This window comes from Aegilops tauschii, chromosome 1, assembly GCF_002575655.3.
Source record: "Aegilops tauschii subsp. strangulata cultivar AL8/78 chromosome 1, Aet v6.0, whole genome shotgun sequence".
Lineage (NCBI taxonomy): Eukaryota > Viridiplantae > Streptophyta > Magnoliopsida > Poales > Poaceae > Aegilops > Aegilops tauschii.
In genome coordinates this window covers 480501008-480520615 of record NC_053035.3, presented here as the reverse complement: position 1 = coordinate 480520615, position 19608 = coordinate 480501008, and the positions used below count along the sequence as shown (strand labels likewise).

Here is a 19608-nt window from a genome sequence, read left to right as displayed (position 1 = left end):
CCTCTCAAGCTCCGCGCTGACTCGGCAGCAAACGCCGTCGCAACGACGGAGCCCGAGGACACATGTCCACCACGAGGATGCGTCGCGTGTGGACCATGTCATAATACACACAATGATAATATAACGACATACTCGTGGGCACTGATACCAGCGTTTCTAGCCCATCAGTCATGACCGACCATCCGTGAGTTCATCGAGATTCATTCCGGGCACCTGGGCACTGATACCAATTGTTACGCAATCCCAGGTCCGCTATCACCAGCGTTTCTGACCCACATGCGTCACCAGGCCCTACCGGAGAGCAACACCGACTTATGAGAGGCCTTGGGCCCTCTCCCCCCAAAAGAATAGCCAGTTAGGAGGGGACACCCCCGCCCTTATAAGTCGTGTTATGTCTCTCCCCACAACTAATATGGAACTAAACCCAACACTTTAATCTCTTTTACTGCTTTGTACATCCGTATCTAGACAAATTTAAGACAAATAGTTTGCGACGCAAGGAGTACTGTTTTGTATGTTGAATTCCATCTTGGTTGGCAACCACATGTCATACATATATGTATAGGTCTTTATCGTATATGTAGAATGTTTGTACTACTGCTTCTGCGTTTACAAGCATTGGTTTGTTGTGTCATTCATTGCAATCTCTCTTTCAATTTGAGGATCCATAGAGGTGTTTTTGTAGTCATCTTCGAATATTTTCCATCCTAGAATATTTCCGATTTCATTTTCCTAGATATATATGTCTTTCTATACGAAAGTTGGTTATTTATGATGTACGATGATCCTGTTAGACATCCATGGCTGAATGGTTAAAGCGCCCAACTCATAATTGGTAAACTTGCGGGTTCAGTTCCAGTTGGATGCACACGAACGGGGACATTCCATAAGTCTATTGAAACTGGCTCTCTGTCCATGAAATCTAATGTTGTGAAATTTTGCAGTTTATTTCTAGCGTGGGAATACAACATATACATCCAATTCTTACAATTTATATCGACTAGACTACGAGAAGAGGTACCCGAAGGACAGGCTGCAACAAGAGTTGGTCCTTCCGCCTCGCGGTGAGGCCAAATGCCTCGGTCATGTCGAGCTTCGTCGAGCGTAGTCCTGGCCGCTGCCAATCGAAGTGAAAGAGCAAGCTCGCGAGCGGGAGCTCTACGTTGGCGAGGCCGAATGCCATCCCAGGGCACATCCTGCGACCGGCGCCAAAAGGTAGGAACGCGAAGTCGACGCCCCCAAAGTCCAACGCTGCTTCTCCCTCGAAGCGCTCAGGCCAAAACTCCTCGGGCGCGTCGGGCCAGGAGTGCTCGTCTCGGCCCAGCGCCCAGGCATTGACCAACACCTGGGTGCCCCGCGGCACGTCGTACCCCAGCACCTGGCACGGTTTCTGGCACTCGCGAAACAACAACGGTAGGGGCGGGTGCAGCCGCAACGTCTCCCAAATGACCAGGCGTAGGTATGTGAGCTCTCTTAGGTCTTGCTCGGCCACGGTACCGCGGGCATGAAAGGCTCGCCGCACCTCGGCCGTCGCCTTGTGCATGGCCCTCGGGTTGTTGACCAGCTCTGCGATGGCCCATTCGAGCGTCGTAGCTGCTGTTTCACTCCCTGCGCCTAATATGTCCTATCCGCAAAACATGAGATCTTTTAGGTTAACAATCCGCACCAATCTTTTAGATCTAAAACTGTGCACGGTTAATTTCTTGTACGATTCATATTTGGGCCGAAGAATCACTGCTCTTCAAACACTTTGAAATAGATAGTTCGTCCAGAAGAAACCAAGAACATCACATGACCACGATACTACTCCACGCAGGCACGCACTGATGCAAAGAGCCAAGAGAGAAATACTTACCATGATGACGGATTTGATGGCGTCCATGTCGAGCGGAAACTGGAGCGCACCCTCCTTCTGGATTCTCAGCAGCACGTCAAGCAGGTCCTCGCCGCCATCCATCCTCTCCAGGTGCTCCTTGATGATGCCGTCCAGGATGCCGTGCACGGTGTCGTGGCACTCCTTGGCGCCACTGAGCCGCGCCGCGAGCCGCCACGAAGGCCACAGGTCGGCCGGGTTGAACCCCGCCGCGAGCTGCATGGAGCGGTCGAGCTCCCGGAGGAGTGCGTCGCGCTCCCTGCACCGGTCGCCAATCACGGCGCGCACCGTGCTGTCCGCCACGCGCGCGGCCAGCAGCGCGCGCATCTCCACGGGGCGCGCGGCCTCGGCGACGCCGCGGAGCGCTGCGGCGACCTCCTCCTCGCGGATGGCGCGGAAGGAGCGGACGCGGCGCGCGGTGAAGAGCTCCACGACGGCGATCTTCCGGAGCTGGCGCCAGTAGTCCCCGTAGGGCGCGAAGACGATGTCCCGGCCGCCGCTGGTGAGCACGCGCATGGTGGCGCTCACGGGCCGCGTCGCGAACGCCTTGTCGTGGGTCTTCAGCACCTCGCGCGCCCCCTCCCGGGAGGACACCACCACCGTGGGAACCTCGCCGAGCCTGAGCAGCACGGCCGGCCCGTGGCGCCGCGCCAGGTCGCGCATCGCGCGGTGAGGGAGCTGCCCGGCCAGGACGAGGTGGTGCAGGCTGCCGATCACCGGCAGCTGCCACGGCCCAGGCGGGAGGCGCAGGTCGTGGCAACCATCACCCCGCGCCGCCCAGCGCCTGCGGCCCGAAAGCACGATGAGCAGCGACGTGAAAGCTACGCCGAGGTAGATGACGAGGTAGGCGGCCACCATTTGTGCTTGTGGCCTGAACAATGCTTCCTTCCATTATATGTAGGTCTAGCTTCGTGTGTTTGTAAGATCAATCCGATCTCAACCCCCTGAAATTCAGAACAAAATTGTGTATGGGCGCCGCAACTGAAATAAGTTGTAGTAGCTTTTTTATGTCATACAGATGTGGACGGATGCAAGAGACTGTGGCCGACTGAACACTGCACATGCCCTGGCGGTCGCGCCACGTGTGTACTCGTGCATGTCCAACAAATCTCAAGCTTTATCATCGCACCTGTCGTGCTCTCAAGAGCTACTGTGACAAGCGGTGGCTGAATTCTAGCATCTCAGAGTTTGTGCATCGCCGACCCGCAAAAGGCCACGGTATTTGTAATACAGTGGTCTTTCACGGGTCGCCATCCATTTACGAATATGAGAGCCATACATTCAATCATATACCGTAAATGTTTGTCAAAAAGACGTTTCTAGTCCATTCGTAAGCAATAATACTACATCGATGGGGCTAGTTATAGAAGTTTAACAGACCCTTACTCTAATTCTCTCCACACCTGAATTTCACCTGGGTGGAGCTCATCCCCCATATCCAATCACATCTTACCAAATCAAATCCACCCCATAAAACGCCTGTAAAGATCCGTCGATGTAGCATTAGTCTTTGTGAGCTGCCGTTGGGCCGCTGTCAGGTGGGCCAAGTTTCAGCCGGGCCGACGTGCCAATGATGGAACGGCACCCTGCCGCACGTCAGGGGATTCTCGTCCACTCGTCTGGTTGGGTTAGGTGTCACGTGGACCTCATGCCAACGCTTTTATTTGTCGCCTTTCAGTTGGATCAGCATTGTATCTGTGAGCTTATGTCACCCTTCGGCCTGCCGTTTTGCATGCTCCAAACAAACTCTCAATGTCCAATTTCTTGCATTCTCAATCGCTCTCCTTCATACCGTACTACCGAGTTCCTTCCACTGCGATTGAGTTTGAGAAAAAGGGTTCCTTCCAACCGTTTGGCGGCCGGCGCGATGAAACCTAGGTTTGTGCGCCCGCTACTTCTGTTGCCGCATAACTCCATCGTCCCGTTCCTCTCTTCCCGGCCATCGCTAGCAGTCATGCTCCCTTGAGTTGCTTCCTCTAGCCTCCTTCACAACCTAGCATTCAGCCGGTATGTGCCTTTCTGATAGCTTCCATCTCCAAGGAGGCATGAAACGGCCGAAAGCCCACATGAAGAAAGAATAACAAATCAAGCTTATGACACCTTCGACCAGGTAACTAGAATAGTGTATGAGATCTTGTTTGGTTGCAGCTCAACATCATGCTCATCCTCTGCATGTTTCCAGACAGCCCATCGTGTCATGCTGTGTCAATCGATGGATTTGACCTTGCAGGTTAATGTAGACCTTCAGCTGGCCGGGTAGGAGTCGTTCAACCTCATCATCGGGGTGAATTTCACCAAGAGCAACGAGTGGGCATGTGCTCTGTCTTGAACTATCTACCGTTAGCTCCTTTCAGTCAGATATAAGGCAGCACCTAAACTTTAGACTAACTAGAGTAGTTGTGAACTTTTCATGGGATGATCAATGAATATAGAGTATAGATGCTAGATGATCCTGACGTGTTCTAACCTGCTCATCATCGATACTGGGAGCATACTGGTGGTCGAAACTATGAATGATGGCGGCTTTTGGATCGGCAACTTCATCGGGGGCCATATATGATGACTTTCTTTTGTGAATACGTAAAAATTGCGTATTTTTTCATGGACAAAAGAAGTTAAAACAAATATAGTTGCTGCAAAAAAATTCTTTAGTTATTGAATCAAATAAACTATGTTCATGTCAAACATACTACTGAATGCATATAGTGTATAACTTTTTTAGGAAATTAGTTGAGCTGCTGTACGTTGTGAAAACTAAACACATACTACTAAAAATTTGTTTCTATAATTTTCGCTGTAGAGTATGTTAAAATATAACAATACTTCAGATGGTAGAAAGATGTATCAATTGAAATAAAACGTCCAAGTATAGTATTATTTCAAATAGGTTTACAATATATTCAGGAACCACATATTGATCTAGCCCAATACTAATGATGTTATGCAACAGTCGTAGAACTTTGCAATTTATTTTCTATGTGGGTACAAGTATAGTTTTACATTATACCTCCATTTCTTATAGTTTATATATTGACTAGACTCCGGGAATAGGTACGCGAAGGACAGGGCGCAACAGGAGCTGGTCTGTCCGCCGTGCGGTGAGGCCGAACGTCTCTGTCATGTCGAGCTCCGCCGAGCCTGGCCCTGGTGGCTTCCAGTCAAAGTGGAAGAGCATGCTTGCAAGCGGGAGCTCGACGCCGGCGAGGCCAAACGCCATCCCAGGGCACATCCTGCGGCCGGCGCCAAACGGCAAGAACGCAAAGTCACCACCCCCAAAGTCTGCCTTTGCTGCTTCTTCCTCGAACCGTTCCGGCCGGAACTCCTCAGGCGCGTCGGGCCAATAGCGCTCGTCGCGGCCTAGCGCCCAAGCATTGACCAACACCTGCGTGCCCCGCTGCACGTCGTATCCCTGCACTTGGCACGGTTCCTGGCACTCGCGGAACAACAACGGCAGGGGCGGGTGTAGCCGCAGCGTCTCTCGGATGACCAAGCGCAGGTATGGGAGCTCGCTTAGGGCGTGCTCGGACACGGTTCCACTAGCATGGAAGGCTTGTCGCACCTCAGCTGTCGCCTTCTGCATGGCCATCGGGTTGTTGATCAGCTCTGATATGGCCCACTCAATTGTCGTAGTTGTTGTTTCACTGCCGGCAGAGAATACGTCCTGGACATAAAACATGAGATTTTTAGATGAATAATGACCGGCATGAGATAACATGCATGTGTTTTATGATAACTCTGCTCACTTTAACTTTTGCAGTGTTAACTTAATTATGGAGATTTCCTAGGCATATTTTTTCAATAATAAATCGGAATGTGCAAGTAATTAAGGCGGTCCAACAAAAATAACGCTATCCTATGCAAAGAGAATAGTACTTACCAAGATGATGGCTTTGACGGCGTCCATGTGGATGGGAAACTTGAGACCACCCTCCTTCTGGATCTTGAGCAGCACGTCGAGCAAGTCCTCGGCGTGGCCTCCGCCGCCGTCCGTCCTCTCCAGGTGCTCCTCAACGATGCCGTCGAGCATGGTGTACAGGGTGTGGCGGCACTCCTCGGCTCCACTGAGCCACGCCGCAAGCTGCGACGACGGCCACATGTCGGCCAGGTTGAACCCCGACGCGAGCTGCACGATGCGGTCGAGCTCCCGGAGGAACGCGTCGCGCTCCCTGCACCGGTCGCCTATGACGGCGCGCGCCGTGCTGTCCGTCACGAGCGTGGACAGCACCGCGCGCATCTCCACGGGGCGCGCCGCCGCCGCAGCCTCGCCGACGACGCGGAGCGCCGTGGCGACCTCCTCCTCGCGGATGGCGCGGAAGGAGAGGACGCGGCGCGCGGTGAAGAGCTCGGACACGGCGATCTTGCGGAGCTGGCGCCAGTATTCTCCGTAGGGCGCGAAGACGATGTCCTGGCCGCCGTAGGAGAGCACGCGCATGGTGGTGCTCAGCGGCCGCGTGGCGAACATGGTGTCGTGGTTCTTCATCACCTCGCGCGCCCCCTCCCGGGAGGACACCACCAGCGTCTTCACCTGGCCGAGCTGGAGCAGCACGGCCGGCCCGTAGCGTCGCGCCAGGTCGCGCATCGCGCGGTGAGGGAGCTGCCCGGCCAGGACGAGGTGGTGCAGGCTGCCGATCACCGGCAGCTGCCACGGCCCAGGCGCCATACGCAGGCCGTCGCCACGCGCCCCCCAGCGCCGGCGGCCCGCAATCATGATGAGCAGCGAAACGAGAGCTACGGCGAGGCAGACCGTGATGAAGGTGTCCTCCATTTGCGCTCTCCCTGGCGACTCTGGGTCGGAGCTAAGGAATGTAGTGTCACCTAAGGAATTTCGCTTCGTGTGTTTGCAAGTTGTGAGTTGTGAGTGGATGAATCCGATCTCAACTGAAATTTATAAGATGGTCACAACCTGGGCGTGCATGTGGTGGGCTTCAAGATTGGACTGCATGGTCATGGGTCAACATTTCACGGCTCTTTTCCAGCCACGGTGACGCCAGCGCTAGACACGCGTCATCCATTTAGACATCTTAACTGAAAATTTCCACGTACATGCATGCTATGCTTGACTTGTACACTGAAGGTGCCCAAGAAATTTCAAGCTTTATGGTGACATGTACGTCGGCACGTACGACGGTACGAGGCCTGAATCCCGCGTGCATGCATGCAACATGGGCCGGATAGAGCCAAGTCTACCGTCTCCAGCACGCCTCACCTGACCAGAACCAAATATCTCCCCGCAGCAAGTGCGTGCGCATCACCGCAAAAATCAAGTCTACCGTCTCCAGCACGCCTCACCTGACCAGATGCAACTATCTTTCCACAGCAAGTAGCCAAGTACCTTGGCATCACCGCAGAAATCGCACCACCATTGTTGACCGACTACAAAGCGAAGCTCCAAGGAAGCAGATCAACTGTGTGGTCTGGTACAAAGTAGCTAGAAGCTGCTCCTCTGTTTTTGTTTCTGTTTTTTGAAAAGGCGAACACGAGCCATCGAATATCTGATGGACGGCACAAATTTGTCACGTACGCTAGTTTGCCAGGGGTGCAACAACTCCAGCGAACGAACGTTCGTTCGCTGGAAAACCCCTCCCGCGACGAACCCCTCTGTCTGTACGACAAAACACCTGTCTTTGAGTTGGGCCAAAAAAGCCCAGTTTGGAATAAAATGCCGTTATGTTCAACAAGAAATGCCTTGAAAAAATAATTGAAAATTACATGCCTTACGAATACAAAAACACACACTTGCCCATATGTGATATGTCTAAAATGGTGCCCCGTGATGTGTGTACCTAAACTGTCATGCAAGAAAAATTACCATGATATGCTGAAAAAATGCCATGCTATACAAAAAATAGAAATGGCATGTACTTAGCAATAAAAAAGACACGCTCTTTCAAATAAACTAACCATGCTCTAAAACAATGCCATGTTTTTTAATAATAAGAATGGCATGCTCTTACTAACAAAAATGTCATGATCTACAGAAAATAAAAACGGCAAGCTCTTTATAATAAATGCAATGCTCGGTAAAAGAGAAGTACCACAATTGCACAATAAAAATGCCATGCTCGTAAAAATAGAAGTGCCATGATTATACGATAAAAATGCCGTGGGTCTGGGGCTGTCCACGGCTCACTCTGACACTCCCGTGGGTGACCCCAAGGGTCGTCCCTCTCTTCGCCCGTCTCCATGTCCGCCCATTGCCTCCCGCCAGAGTGTGTGCCTTGGCCGATCCAGGGCCGCGTCGGGCAGGCGTGTGCTGACGATCCCGGAGAAGGCGGGCATTCGGGCTGCTGCCCGCAACCTCGAGACATCACTGGCACCCGCTGACTAGGCAGCGGGACCGCGATCAGTTGGGGTAGATGTTGGATGCGCTACACTATACGCCTATCTTCGTTGTGGACCCCTTGATGATGTGGCCAATTGGTGGTCCTTTCTCTGTCATTCCCTTATGCTTTCTTTGGGCGTGCTTGTGTTGTTGCCTCAGTAGACTCTTTTATCTCGGTGATCTGGTACTCGTAGTATGGACATGATGGGTGCTTTATTTATAAAGTGGGATGAAAGCCTATTTCGAGTAGCGCTTCTACTTCTGGTTCATGTAATGAATGTTCAGTATATATAGTTCGTTCTCTACACATTTTTTTAGAGAATACATATTTTTTTTGTTTATATTTAAAACCTATGTTTGTATGATAAAGAACTCATCAGAATCTTCATTGGACATGAAATGTGCTACTATAACTACGATGAAATTTGAATGCTTAGTATGTGTACTTTGAGGCCTACATCTCAAGAAAAAAAAACTTCAAATTAAAAGGTGCAAGGATTCTCCAAATGACATCCACGCATTACTAGCACGCCATTAGTAAGTTTTAGTAATGGCGCACATTTGGTGCGCCATTACTATCCCAGACAGTAATGGCGCATCTAATAGTGCGCCATTACTAACCCTTAGGTGCCCCACTAGTAATAAAGCCAAGTGCGCCACTAGTAACCTTAGAGGTGCGCCACTAGCTAAAAAGCTAGGTGCGCCACCAATAAAGGCTGAAATGCGCCACTAATAGTATATTTGGAAAACAAAAAAAATACAAATTTACAAAAAACAACCTATAAGGAAAAATAATTTAAAAACAAAAAATGAAATGGAACCATCATTTTTATTATAGCAAGAATATTACCATGTCTTTATAAGTATCCAATAAAAAGAAAATTGCACAGAAATAAAACAAAATCCTATAACTAATCTTCTACTCCCTCCGTCCAAGAATACCTCTCGCAAGGGGAGGAAATTTTGAACTGAAGTGCACTTTACATTACAACCCGTCATATTTCAAATCAAAATCAATCGAGTCCACGTCCGATCGGCAACAGCGCCTCTTCGGTAGCTCGTCACCACCCTCCCGGCAGCCTCCGACATCATGTACCCACCCTCCCGGCGTCGATCAACTGCTTTGAGGTAGCAGATTCCTCCTCTGTGTCTGCTCCTGCAATTAACACTTTGAATGCAATTAACAATTTGAATGTTAACATGGGGCAAAGACAAGATGGATCAGTATATAACAATGGAGTACATGCACAATTAGATGTTCAAGCTGTTTAATGTCACTCCCATCATCACAATTTCATCTCAGGAAATGGAGTAGAATAGATTTAATTGGATGTTTGAATGATATGGTTACTTACAAGTGTCAGGGCTATTACGGTCAGTTAAGTAATTGCACCAGATTAAAGAGGAGCCAAAGAATTTACAAGTGGTCTAGTGCATATGCAAGTGCAAGTTACTCAGTTAAAATTCAGTACTCCATTGCCCAAAATAATTCAGTTAAAATTTTGTTAAAAGATCACTGAATTAACCAAGTACTCCAGGTCAGGTTCAGTTACTCAATGCATAATTTCTAAACCTATCATCAATGGAAGGTCACCAATTTTAATTGAGCAGTAGCTAATTGAGCAAACACACTGAGCTTATGCATAACACATTAGCTGCGGAAAGTACTCACCTTGCGGTGATTATTTCACAGGGATAAACCTCCAAATATAACCACTATACCACACTATATAAATTGTGAATCAAGGAACTGCTGCAATTGACATGAGAAGATCAATAATATATGCTCACCTCCAGGAACAAAGTCAGCTCCATATATATGCTAGCTCCAGGGTAAATATGCCACAATATCACACCTTGTGAAAAGAGCATCTTATTAAACAGTCGGTCACAAACATTCTAATTTCTTAACATAATTACAGTAAGTTACTTACTTGCGGTATACACAGGGGATAATTATCATATTAATTACCTTGTTTGAGGGAGACGGGTCGAGGCCGCCTCTCGCGGCGGCCGGGATGGGGAGCGAGGCGAAGGCGCGGATGAGGAGGAGGAGGAGGAGCGGGGGCGGAGCAGGGCGAGGCCGCCGTTGCTGCGGGAGATGGCGGCTGGATCCTCGCCGATACGGGGCGGGGGAGGCCACCGTGGCTGGTGGCGGAGGGGGTGGCACCTGTGAAGCTCGTGGGGCGGATCTGGCCGGTTCCCGGCGAGTGGAGACGGCGGCGGCTCCACCACTGCCAGATCCAGCGCCGCCGCTGCCTTCCGATCCGTCGCCGCCGAGCTCGGGCTCCTTGGCTGCGACTGCCGCGAGGAGGCGCGAAGGGGACCGAAGAGAGAGGAGGGCAAGGGCCGCCGCGCAGGAAGAGGAGGGAGCACTTGCCTACAAAACCACAATGGCGCATGGATCGGGGCTGGGGCGAGGCCGAGAGACGTGTGTGTGTGTGCGTGGGGTGAGGGAGAAGAGGATAGGGTTCCGTGCGAGAGAGAGAGAGGAGAGAGATGGTGGACGGTCGGGCTGCGGCACTTACCTACAAAACCACAATGGCGCACCTCCTAAGCAATGCGCCATTAGTATCAAAAATAGCAATGGCGCATCAGGGAAAAGTGCGCCATTAGTAGTTTTGCAAAAAAGGAATAAAAAATATAATAGAAAAAACAACATTAGTGGCGCACTTTCCGGCAGGTGCGCCATTACTAGTTACAACTAGTAATGGCGCACTGTGTCTGGATGCGCCATTAGTATGTTTGGACAGACGCACTAGTTAAAAAAAATGATACTAATGGCGCACCCTGGGCCAGGTGCGCCATTAGTAGTTTCAACTCTAATGGCGTATCAGAAGGTGGTGCGCCATTAGTATATACTAATGGCGCACCGCTTGTCTGGTGCGTCATTAGTGTCAATCCCATCTATAGCCCTTTTTCTAGTAGTGCGAGATAACCAAATGTTCGGCAAGTTTTTGGAATTCAACGATACTCAACTCAGTATCGGCGCACAAGTCCTCCCACTCATTGTATACCTTAAGCTTCATCCAACAGTGTATGAATCCAAATGGTCTACCCTCAGTCATGTAGTACAACACGGCCGTGCTTTCGGGCTATACAACGATGATTATCAAGTTGAAACATTGAGGGAATCAATGAATTGACCACCATGTAGAGTAACAACAAGCAAAATTTATGATATCCATGGTTAACGAGCACGGTGGGCATATTGTCTCCACATGTGCAACGGCACCGCAAAACTTTGTGAAGGCGTTGGACATGGTTTAATACCGATGGGCTTGCGAGTGGTTCATGTGCAAGTTGTAGGTGCCAAGTGCTTTTCTCAGGAAATGAAGCACACACACTTTGCCAAAACATCAAGCCCCCTTACCTCATGCCTACAAAGTCCGTAGATACGACCTTTCACTCATTACACAATAACTCATCCTTCATAGTCAAGTACCCCGCCATCGTGCTTACTCTCGAAAACAACGAGAAGTTCATTTTTAGGACCGCGTTCGAAATGCCCTAACTATTTAGATAAGGATGAGCAGGCTCGATAAATGCAAAAGAGACCATGTAGCGAAACATGCACCTCTTTGCTTGCCAGTCTGATCCGATGCCTCCAGTAAACGTCCCGTCTTGCATACAGCTGCATGGCCAGTCCTACGTGACAACTGACACGCGTCTTCCATACATCTGCATGGCCAGTTGCTACGACACGCTCTGGTCAGTGGTCAGTCCCAAGTCATATCACATCTACACTGACCTCTCTGTCTCTGTCTCATCCAAAAGGTGAAAACCATTGTTAACTGCAGTTGGGCCCATCAAAAGTAAGCATGAGCAGAATAAGGTAGCAGATTGATTGGGGTCGTATAGTCATTCAAGATTCAAGAGAGGCACTGCTGTATAGTACACAGAAGACCATCATGTATAATCATGTATAGAGAAACTTTTGCCTTTCGATTATAACCCTATTATAATGAAGTAAAACTCTTTTTCACTCGGAAAAGGGAAAAGAAACTGCAGCCGGGCCTGGCCCCCGGCCCCGTACGCGTCAGGCGTGTCCCTCGACCAGAGAGGTCCAGAGCATGCGCACGCACGCACGCTTGCACTCAACAAGGGAGAAAATATCCTCAGCGTGGAGGTACGCCTCACCAGATCAGTAGCAAATATCTCCACCTCCCCGTGATAATATGTAACCGCATCCACGCCACCGCGAATCTCGCACCCCATATAGCACCAAGAACAAGAACAAGAAAGCCAAGCGATCAAAGCAGACTCCCAAGGAAGCAGATCGATCGAGCGCGTGGCGTGACGCTCCGCTCATGGGGAAGGCCTACCACAAGAAGCTGGGCGTGAACAAGGCGGCCACCGCCGGCGGGAAGGGCCAGGCCACACGTGGCGGGAGCGGTAAGCGCTCGGGAGGAGGCATAGCCGGAGTTGGCGTGGGCGGTGCCGGCCCGACAGAAGGCGCGAAGCGAGCAGGTGGTGCTGGCGGTGGGGGTTGGGGAGGCGCGTCGGCATTCTTTTCCACCGGCCATAGCACCTTCCAGACGGTAAGCCGGCTGGCCAACTTCACGACCACCATTATGCATCTTGTCTTAGTAATGTTACAGCTTATTCGTCTCCAGGCAGTGGCTGCCACCAATGAGTACTACGACCAGGAGGAGAACGACTGTTCGTCCGAGGAAGACTGCCCAACATTCACTCCCGCCAGCCATAGCACATTCCAGACGGTAAGCCGTGGAGCGAACTCAATAACCACCACACCATTATGCATTCTCTGGGTAGTTAATGTCACAGATTAACGCCACTATATATGCAATCGTCTCTAGGCTGTTCATTCCACGAATGAGTACTATGATGATGAGGAGAACGACTGTTCGTCCCCATTCGCTCCAGCAGACCATAGCACCTTTGAAACGGTAAGATCGATTAATTAGCTAGCAAACTCGACGACCACCACCATTATGCATTATTCTCTAAAGAATGTCACGGCTTAACACCGTACGTTATGTGTTCGTCTAGGCCGTGGAGACCATGAATGAGCACTACGATGACGAGGAGAACGAGGAAGAGGGCGTGCAGGATGCTGAGCTTGTGTCTGATGCAAACGGCGATCGAGGGTGACCACGACAGTGGCGGGGGTGGTGATGACGACAATGCCGGGGCTGGGAGTGGTGATGACCTCTTCGACGGTGATGACTACTACGGCGACGACATTGCCGGGGGTTTTGACGATGGCTACGATCCAGGTGATGCTGGGGATGGAGGTGATGACTGGTGGTAATGATCGAGGACCGAAGAACTTGACTACTTAGGGCATCTATAAAGCCTTGTTGTCAAGATGAAGTCTCTCTATCGGGTCTGCTAGTTCTTATGTTGTAATATTAGATTCAGTTGTGAGCTTGCTTCTAGCTTAGCTTTTGCGTGTGTATGGGTTCCCCACCAGCAGATTTGGAGTCGTTATACCCAGTTATACCACTCTTGTGTATGATAACCTAGGTAAATCAGTCTTCAGTATGGGGGATCTTAACAATATCTTCCTGAACCCTTGTGATAGAGACCGCTGATGTAAATTATATCTGCTGTATATGACCTGTTCGATTTGGGGTTCTGTTCCGGCTTACGCTTGGCCTAACAAAGATTTTCCCATCTTGTCCTGTAATGAACGATGTGAGGATCTCCAACCAAGTGCGATCACTTCTCTAATAGTACTAATTTTTCTAACTTATTTTTTTAGAACCAGAAAGCATCTAGGCATCGTCCCTATACCATCTTCATTGAAATGAAACAAACCTCAGAAAGAAAATAGAACTCTAGGCTTACATACCATGAGAGCAACACTAAAGTAATCTCTTGGATGACAGAGAAGCAACTGCTGATTATGTGTGAATCTCACAAACTTCAGGCGTCCTAGGTCGCTCACAAACTTCAGGCGTCATAGGTCGTAGCACTTGAATGGAGATCCTCGCCTTACCAGGGGAGTTTTTCTTTTTTTTTTTCCTAAAGGCCGAAGGCCATATAGTAAATTACGGTCTTACTAAAGCAAATCTAGATGTGCTTTAAGAATTACACATCTAAATGCTAAAGAAAGCTGATGGATGGTGATCTCCGATTGGGAGATATCAATCATTAAACATCCAGATAGTAGAAAAATATTTGATGTTGATGATGAACGTGCTGGGAGCCGTTATGTTGTTGAGATTGTAGACTTTTTGTTTAATTAGCTGTGTGTAGACAGGATAGAAATACAAGACCGCCTCAGCTACCCCCTACCGTCCTTCAGTACGCATACGATACATTGATTGTTGCCGCCGCCTCGCCTGTTGCCGCTGCAGTTCTAAAAGTTATTCTAACCAACTTTGCCAACGCCACTGGGCTAACCATCAACTTCTCCAAAACCACTCTTGCAACCCTGCACACGGATGACAATGCTGCTAACGACATCGCTCTTGCCATGGGCTGCTCACGCGCCTCCTTTCCCCAAACCTATCTAGGCCTCCCCCTCTCCCCTACTAAACCTCCCTCCAACGCCTTCGATCCCATCCTAGAACGCTCACGCAAGCTACTGGCCGGCTGGCGCGCTAAGCTACTTGACAAAGGCGATCGCCTCGTTCTCATCTCCGCAGTCCTTGACTCCCTACTCACCTACTTCATGTCTGTCTTCCGCTTCCCAAAAAAGTTACCCCGCCCGGGGCTTCTCCCACATCTTCCGTAGCTGGATCTAGAACATCCTCGTCATAGGAAAAACCGCCATTCTCTTGAATGGTGTCCCAGGAAACTGGATAGACTGCAAAAATGGCCTACGTCAGGGCGATCCCATCTCCCCCTACCTCTTCCTCATCGTCGCAGACCTGCTCCAACAGCTCATCTTCAGAAACACACACACCTCGCTCCACCACCCCATCTTCTCTCAGCTACTCGGATAGTCAGCGAATGGAAACACCAGGTTGTCCGCCAAGGAAAAACTTCATTTACCATGGCGTCTCTTGTGCAATGAAAACATCACGATGAGTCGCGTCATCAAAAGGGTCAGATTTTGAAAAAAAAAATCTAACTAGGTGCAAATAGTGCGGATGTGGTTACTTAATTACATGTTCTCGCGCAAAATATCCTCCACCTCCCCACTACATGCAAGTAACAACACACGCACCACCGCGGATGTAGTGCCACCGCCATTGTCACTAAGTTATCGGAAGTTTGCATCTCCAAGAAGCAATGTGTGGTACTCATGGGGAAGGGCTACCACAAGAGCCTCGATATGGACAAGGAGGTCACCGCTGGAGGGAAGGGCATGGGCACCAGTGACATCATGCCATGAGACTGTGGAAGCCAAATAAATTTTCTGTATGGAGGACCTAAGCACCATCCCGAGCCCTCGTGATGGAAATTCCGCTAATGTAGATTTTAATCATTGTTGTTCCTTCAGTTCTCGTGTTAAGCTTCTATGTTGTCTGTTTGATTTGCGGCGATTGTTGGGGATCGTTGCAGAAATTAAAAAATTTCTACGCATCACCAAGATCAATCTATGGAGTTTACTAGCAACGAGAGGGGAGTGCATCTTCATACCTTTGAAGATCGCGATGCGGAAGCGTTGCAAGAACGCGGTTGGAGGAGTCGTACACGTAGCGATTCAGATCACGGCAGAATCCGATCCAAGCACCGAACAACGGTGCCTCCGCGTTCAACACACGTGCAGCCCGGTGACGTCTCCCGCGCCTTGATCCAGCAAGGAGGAGGGAGAGGTTGAGGAAGAAGGCTCCAACAGCAGCACGACGGCGTGGTGGTGGTGGAGTGGCAGTTCTCCGGCAGGGCTTCGCCAAGCTCACGCGGAGGAGGAGAGGTGTTGGGGAGGGGAGGGGCTGCGCCTTGGATGTGGTGCTGCAGCCCTCCCTCCACCCCTCTATTTATAGGGAGAAGGGGGAAGGGGGCCGGCCCCTCTAGATGAGATCTAGAGGGGGGGGGCGGCGGCCAAGGGGGAGGGGGCTTGCCCCCCAAGCAAGGGGGGCGCCCCCCTTTAGGGTTCCCCCCAACCCTAGGCGCATGGGCCCTAGGGGGGATGGCGCCCAGCCCACTTAGGGGCTGGTTCCCTTCCATCTACAGCCCATAAGGTCCTCCGGGGCAGGTGGACCCTCCCGGTGGACCCCCGGAACCCCTCCGGTGGTCCCGGTACAATACCGGTATACCCCCGAATATTTCTGGTGACCGTATGATGACTTCCCATATATAAATCTTCACCTCCGGACCAATCCGGAACTCCTCGTGACGTCCGGGATCTCATCCGGGACTCCGAACAACATTCGGTAATCACATACAAACCTTCCTTATAACCCTAGCGTCATCGAACCTTAAGTGTGTAGACCCTACGGGTTCGGGAATCATGTAGACATGACCGAGACACCTCTCTAGCCAATAACCAACAGCGGGATCTGGATATCCATGTTGGCTCCCACACGTTCCACGATGATCTTATCGGATGAACCACGATGTCGAGGATTCAAGCAATCCCGTATACAATTCCCTTTGTCAATCGGTACGTTACTTGGCCGAGATTCGATCGTCGGTATCCCAATACCTCGTTCAATCTCGTTACCAACAAGTCACTTTACTCGTTCCGTAATGCATGATCCCGTGACCAACTACTTGGTCACATCGAGCTCATTATGATGATGCATTACCGAGTGGGCCCAGAGATACCTCTCCGTCATACGGAGTGACAAATCCCAGTCTCGATCCGTGCCAACCCAACAGACACTTTCGGAGATACCTGTAGTGCACCTTTATAGTCACCCAGTTACGTTGTGACATTTGGTACACCCAAAGCATTCCTACGGCATCCGGGAGTTGCACGATCTCATGGTCAAGGAAATGATACTTGACATTAGAAAAGCTTTAGCAAACGAACTACACGATCTAGTGCTATGCTTAGGATTGGGTCTTGTCCATCACATCATTCTCCTAATGATGTGATCCCATTATCAATGACATCCAATGTCCATGGTCAGGAAACCGTAACCATCTATTGATCAACGAGCTAGTCAACTAGAGGCTCACTAGGGACATGTTGTGGTCTATGTATTCACACATGTATTACGATTTCCGGATAACACAATTATAGCATGAACAATAGACAATTATCATGAACAAGGAAATATAATAATAACCATTTTATTATTGCATCTAGGGCATATTTCCAACAGTCTCCCACTTGCACTAGAGTCAATAATCTAGTTAAATTGTGATGAATCGAACACCCATAGAGTTCTGGTGTTGATCATGTTTTGCTCGTGGAAGAGGTTTAGTCAACGGATCTGCGACATTCAGGTCCGTATGCACTTTACAAATATCTATGTCTCCATCTTGAACATTTTCACGAATGGAGTTGAAGCGACCCTTGATATTCCTGGTCTTCTTGTGAAACCTGGGCTCCTTGGCCAGGGCAATAGCTCCAGTGTTGTCACAGAAGAGAGTCATCGGGCCCGACGCATTGGGAATAACTCCTAGGTCGGTAATGAACTCCTTCATCCAGATTGCTTCATGGGCTGCCTCCGAGGCTGCCATGTACTCCGCTTCACATGTAGATCCCGCCACGACGCTTTGCTTGCAACTGCACCAGCTGGCTGCCCCACCATTCAAAATATACACGTATCCGGTTTGTGACTTAGAGTCATCCAGATCTGTGTCGAAGCTAGCGTCGACGTAACCCTTTACGACGAGCTCTTCGTCACCTCCATAAACAAGAAACATATCCTTAGTCCTTTTCAGGTACTTCAGGATATTCTTGACCGCTGTCCAGTGTTCCATGCCGGGATTACTTTGGTACCTTCCTACCAAACTTACGGCAAGGTTTACATCAGGTCTGGTACACAGCATGGCATACATAATAGACCCTATGGGAGAGGCATAGAGGATGACACTCATCTTTTCTCTATCTTCTGTCATGGTCGGGCATTGAGCCGTGCTCAATCTCACACCTTGCAATACAGGAAAGAACCCCTTCTTGGACTGATCCATATTGAACTTCTTCAATATCTTGTCAAGGTACGTGCTTTGTGAAAGACCAATGAGGCGTCTCGATCTATCTCTATAGATCTTGATGCCTAATATATAAGCAGCTTCTCCAAGGTCCTTCATTGAAAAACACTTATTCAAGTAGGCCTTTATGCTTTCCAAGAATTCTATATCATTTCCCATCAATAGTATGTCATCCACATATAATATGAGAAACGCTACAGAGCTCCCACTCACTTTCTTGTAAACACAGGCTTCTTCATAAGTCTGTGTAAACCCAAACGCTTTGATCATCTCATCAAAGCAAATGTTCCAACTCTGAGATGCTTGCACCAGCCCATAGATTGAGCGTTGGAGCTTGCATACCTTGTCAGCATTCTTAGGGTCGACAAAACCTTCTGGCTGCATCATATACAATTCTTCCTTAAGGAAACCATTAAGGAATGCCGTTTTGACGTCCATTTGCCATATCTCATAATCATAGAACGCGGCAATTGCTAACATGATTCGGACGGACTTCAGCTTCGCTATAGGTGAGAAAGTCTCATCGTAGTCAACCCCTTGAACTTGTCGATAACCCTTAGCGACAAGCCGAGCCTTATAGATGGTCACATTACCATCCGCGTCTGTCTTCTTCTTAAAGATCCATTTATTTTTTTATGGCTCGCCGATCATTGGGCAAGTCAGTCAAAGTCCATACTTCGTTTTCATACATGGATCCTATCTCGGATTTCATGGCTTCAAGCCATTTGTCGGAATCCGGGCCCGCCTTTGCTTCTTCATAGTTCGAAGGTTCACCATTGTCTAACAACATGATTTCCAGGACAGGGTTGCCGTACCACTCTGGTGCGGAACGTGTCCTTGTGGACCTACGAAGTTCAGTAGTAACTTGATCCGAAGTTCCTTGATCATCATCATTAACTTCCTCTCTAGTCGGTGCAGGCACCACAGAAACATTTTCTTGAGCTGCGCTACTTTCTGGTTCAAGAGGCAGTACTTCATCAAGTTCCACTTTCCTCCCACTTACTTCTTTCGAGAGAAACTCTTTCTCTAGAAAGGATCCATTCTTGGCAACAAAGATCTTGCCTTCGGATATGAGGTAGAAGGTATACCCAATAGTTTCCTTAGGGTATCCTATGAAGACGCATTTTTCCGACTTGGGTTCGAGCTTTTCAGGTTGTAGTTTCTTGACATAAGCATCGCATCCCCAAACTTTCAGAAACGACAGCTTAGGTTTCTTCCCAAACCATAATTTATACGGTGTCGTCTCAACGGATTTCGACAGAGCCTATTTAAAGTGAATGCGGCAGTCTCTAAAGCATATCCCCAAAATGATAGCGGTAGGTCGGTAAGAGACATCATAGATCGCACCATGTCCAACAGAGTACGATTACGACGTTCGGACACACCATTA

The 19608-nt window shown here is 49.5% G+C and overlaps 3 protein-coding genes across 3 annotated transcripts; 1 reads left to right on the top strand and 2 right to left on the bottom strand.

The window, feature by feature from the left end:
* Positions 1-876: 876 nt before the first annotated feature.
* Positions 877-2933, bottom strand: LOC109766641 (desmethyl-deoxy-podophyllotoxin synthase-like). Its single transcript, XM_020325410.4, has 2 exons — positions 1856-2933; positions 877-1624 (listed from the first exon to the last, which is right to left on the bottom strand). Exons 1-2 carry the CDS (start codon positions 2729-2731, stop codon positions 1001-1003), a joined length of 1500 nt encoding a protein of 499 aa, XP_020180999.1. The 5' UTR covers positions 2732-2933; the 3' UTR covers positions 877-1000.
* A 1769-nt stretch (positions 2934-4702) lies between these two features.
* Positions 4703-6736, bottom strand: LOC109766634 (desmethyl-deoxy-podophyllotoxin synthase). Its single transcript, XM_020325403.3, has 2 exons — positions 5751-6736; positions 4703-5534 (listed from the first exon to the last, which is right to left on the bottom strand). Exons 1-2 carry the CDS (start codon positions 6636-6638, stop codon positions 4908-4910), a joined length of 1515 nt encoding a protein of 504 aa, XP_020180992.1. The 5' UTR covers positions 6639-6736; the 3' UTR covers positions 4703-4907.
* Positions 6737-12289: 5553 nt separating this feature from the next.
* Positions 12290-13790, top strand: LOC109766643 (uncharacterized). Its single transcript, XM_020325411.3, has 4 exons — positions 12290-12736; positions 12812-12916; positions 13016-13105; positions 13209-13790. Exons 1-4 carry the CDS (start codon positions 12506-12508, stop codon positions 13308-13310), a joined length of 528 nt encoding a protein of 175 aa, XP_020181000.1. The 5' UTR covers positions 12290-12505; the 3' UTR covers positions 13311-13790.
* The last annotated feature ends 5818 nt before the right edge of the window (positions 13791-19608 follow it).

Coding starts and splice junctions, on each gene's coding strand:
- LOC109766643 (XM_020325411.3), top strand. CDS start 12,506: ATGGGGAAGGCCTACCACAAGAAGCTGGGCGTGAACAAGGCGGCCACC. Junction 12,737..12,811: donor GCCATAGCACCTTCCAGACG/GTAAGCCGGCTG, acceptor ATTCGTCTCCAG/GCAGTGGCTGCCACCAATGA. Junction 12,917..13,015: donor GCCATAGCACATTCCAGACG/GTAAGCCGTGGA, acceptor AATCGTCTCTAG/GCTGTTCATTCCACGAATGA.
- LOC109766641 (XM_020325410.4), bottom strand. CDS start 2,731: ATGGTGGCCGCCTACCTCGTCATCTACCTCGGCGTAGCTTTCACGTCG. Junction 1,625..1,855: donor CCATCAAATCCGTCATCATG/GTAAGTATTTCT, acceptor TTTTGCGGATAG/GACATATTAGGCGCAGGGAG.
- LOC109766634 (XM_020325403.3), bottom strand. CDS start 6,638: ATGGAGGACACCTTCATCACGGTCTGCCTCGCCGTAGCTCTCGTTTCG. Junction 5,535..5,750: donor CCGTCAAAGCCATCATCTTG/GTAAGTACTATT, acceptor TTTTATGTCCAG/GACGTATTCTCTGCCGGCAG.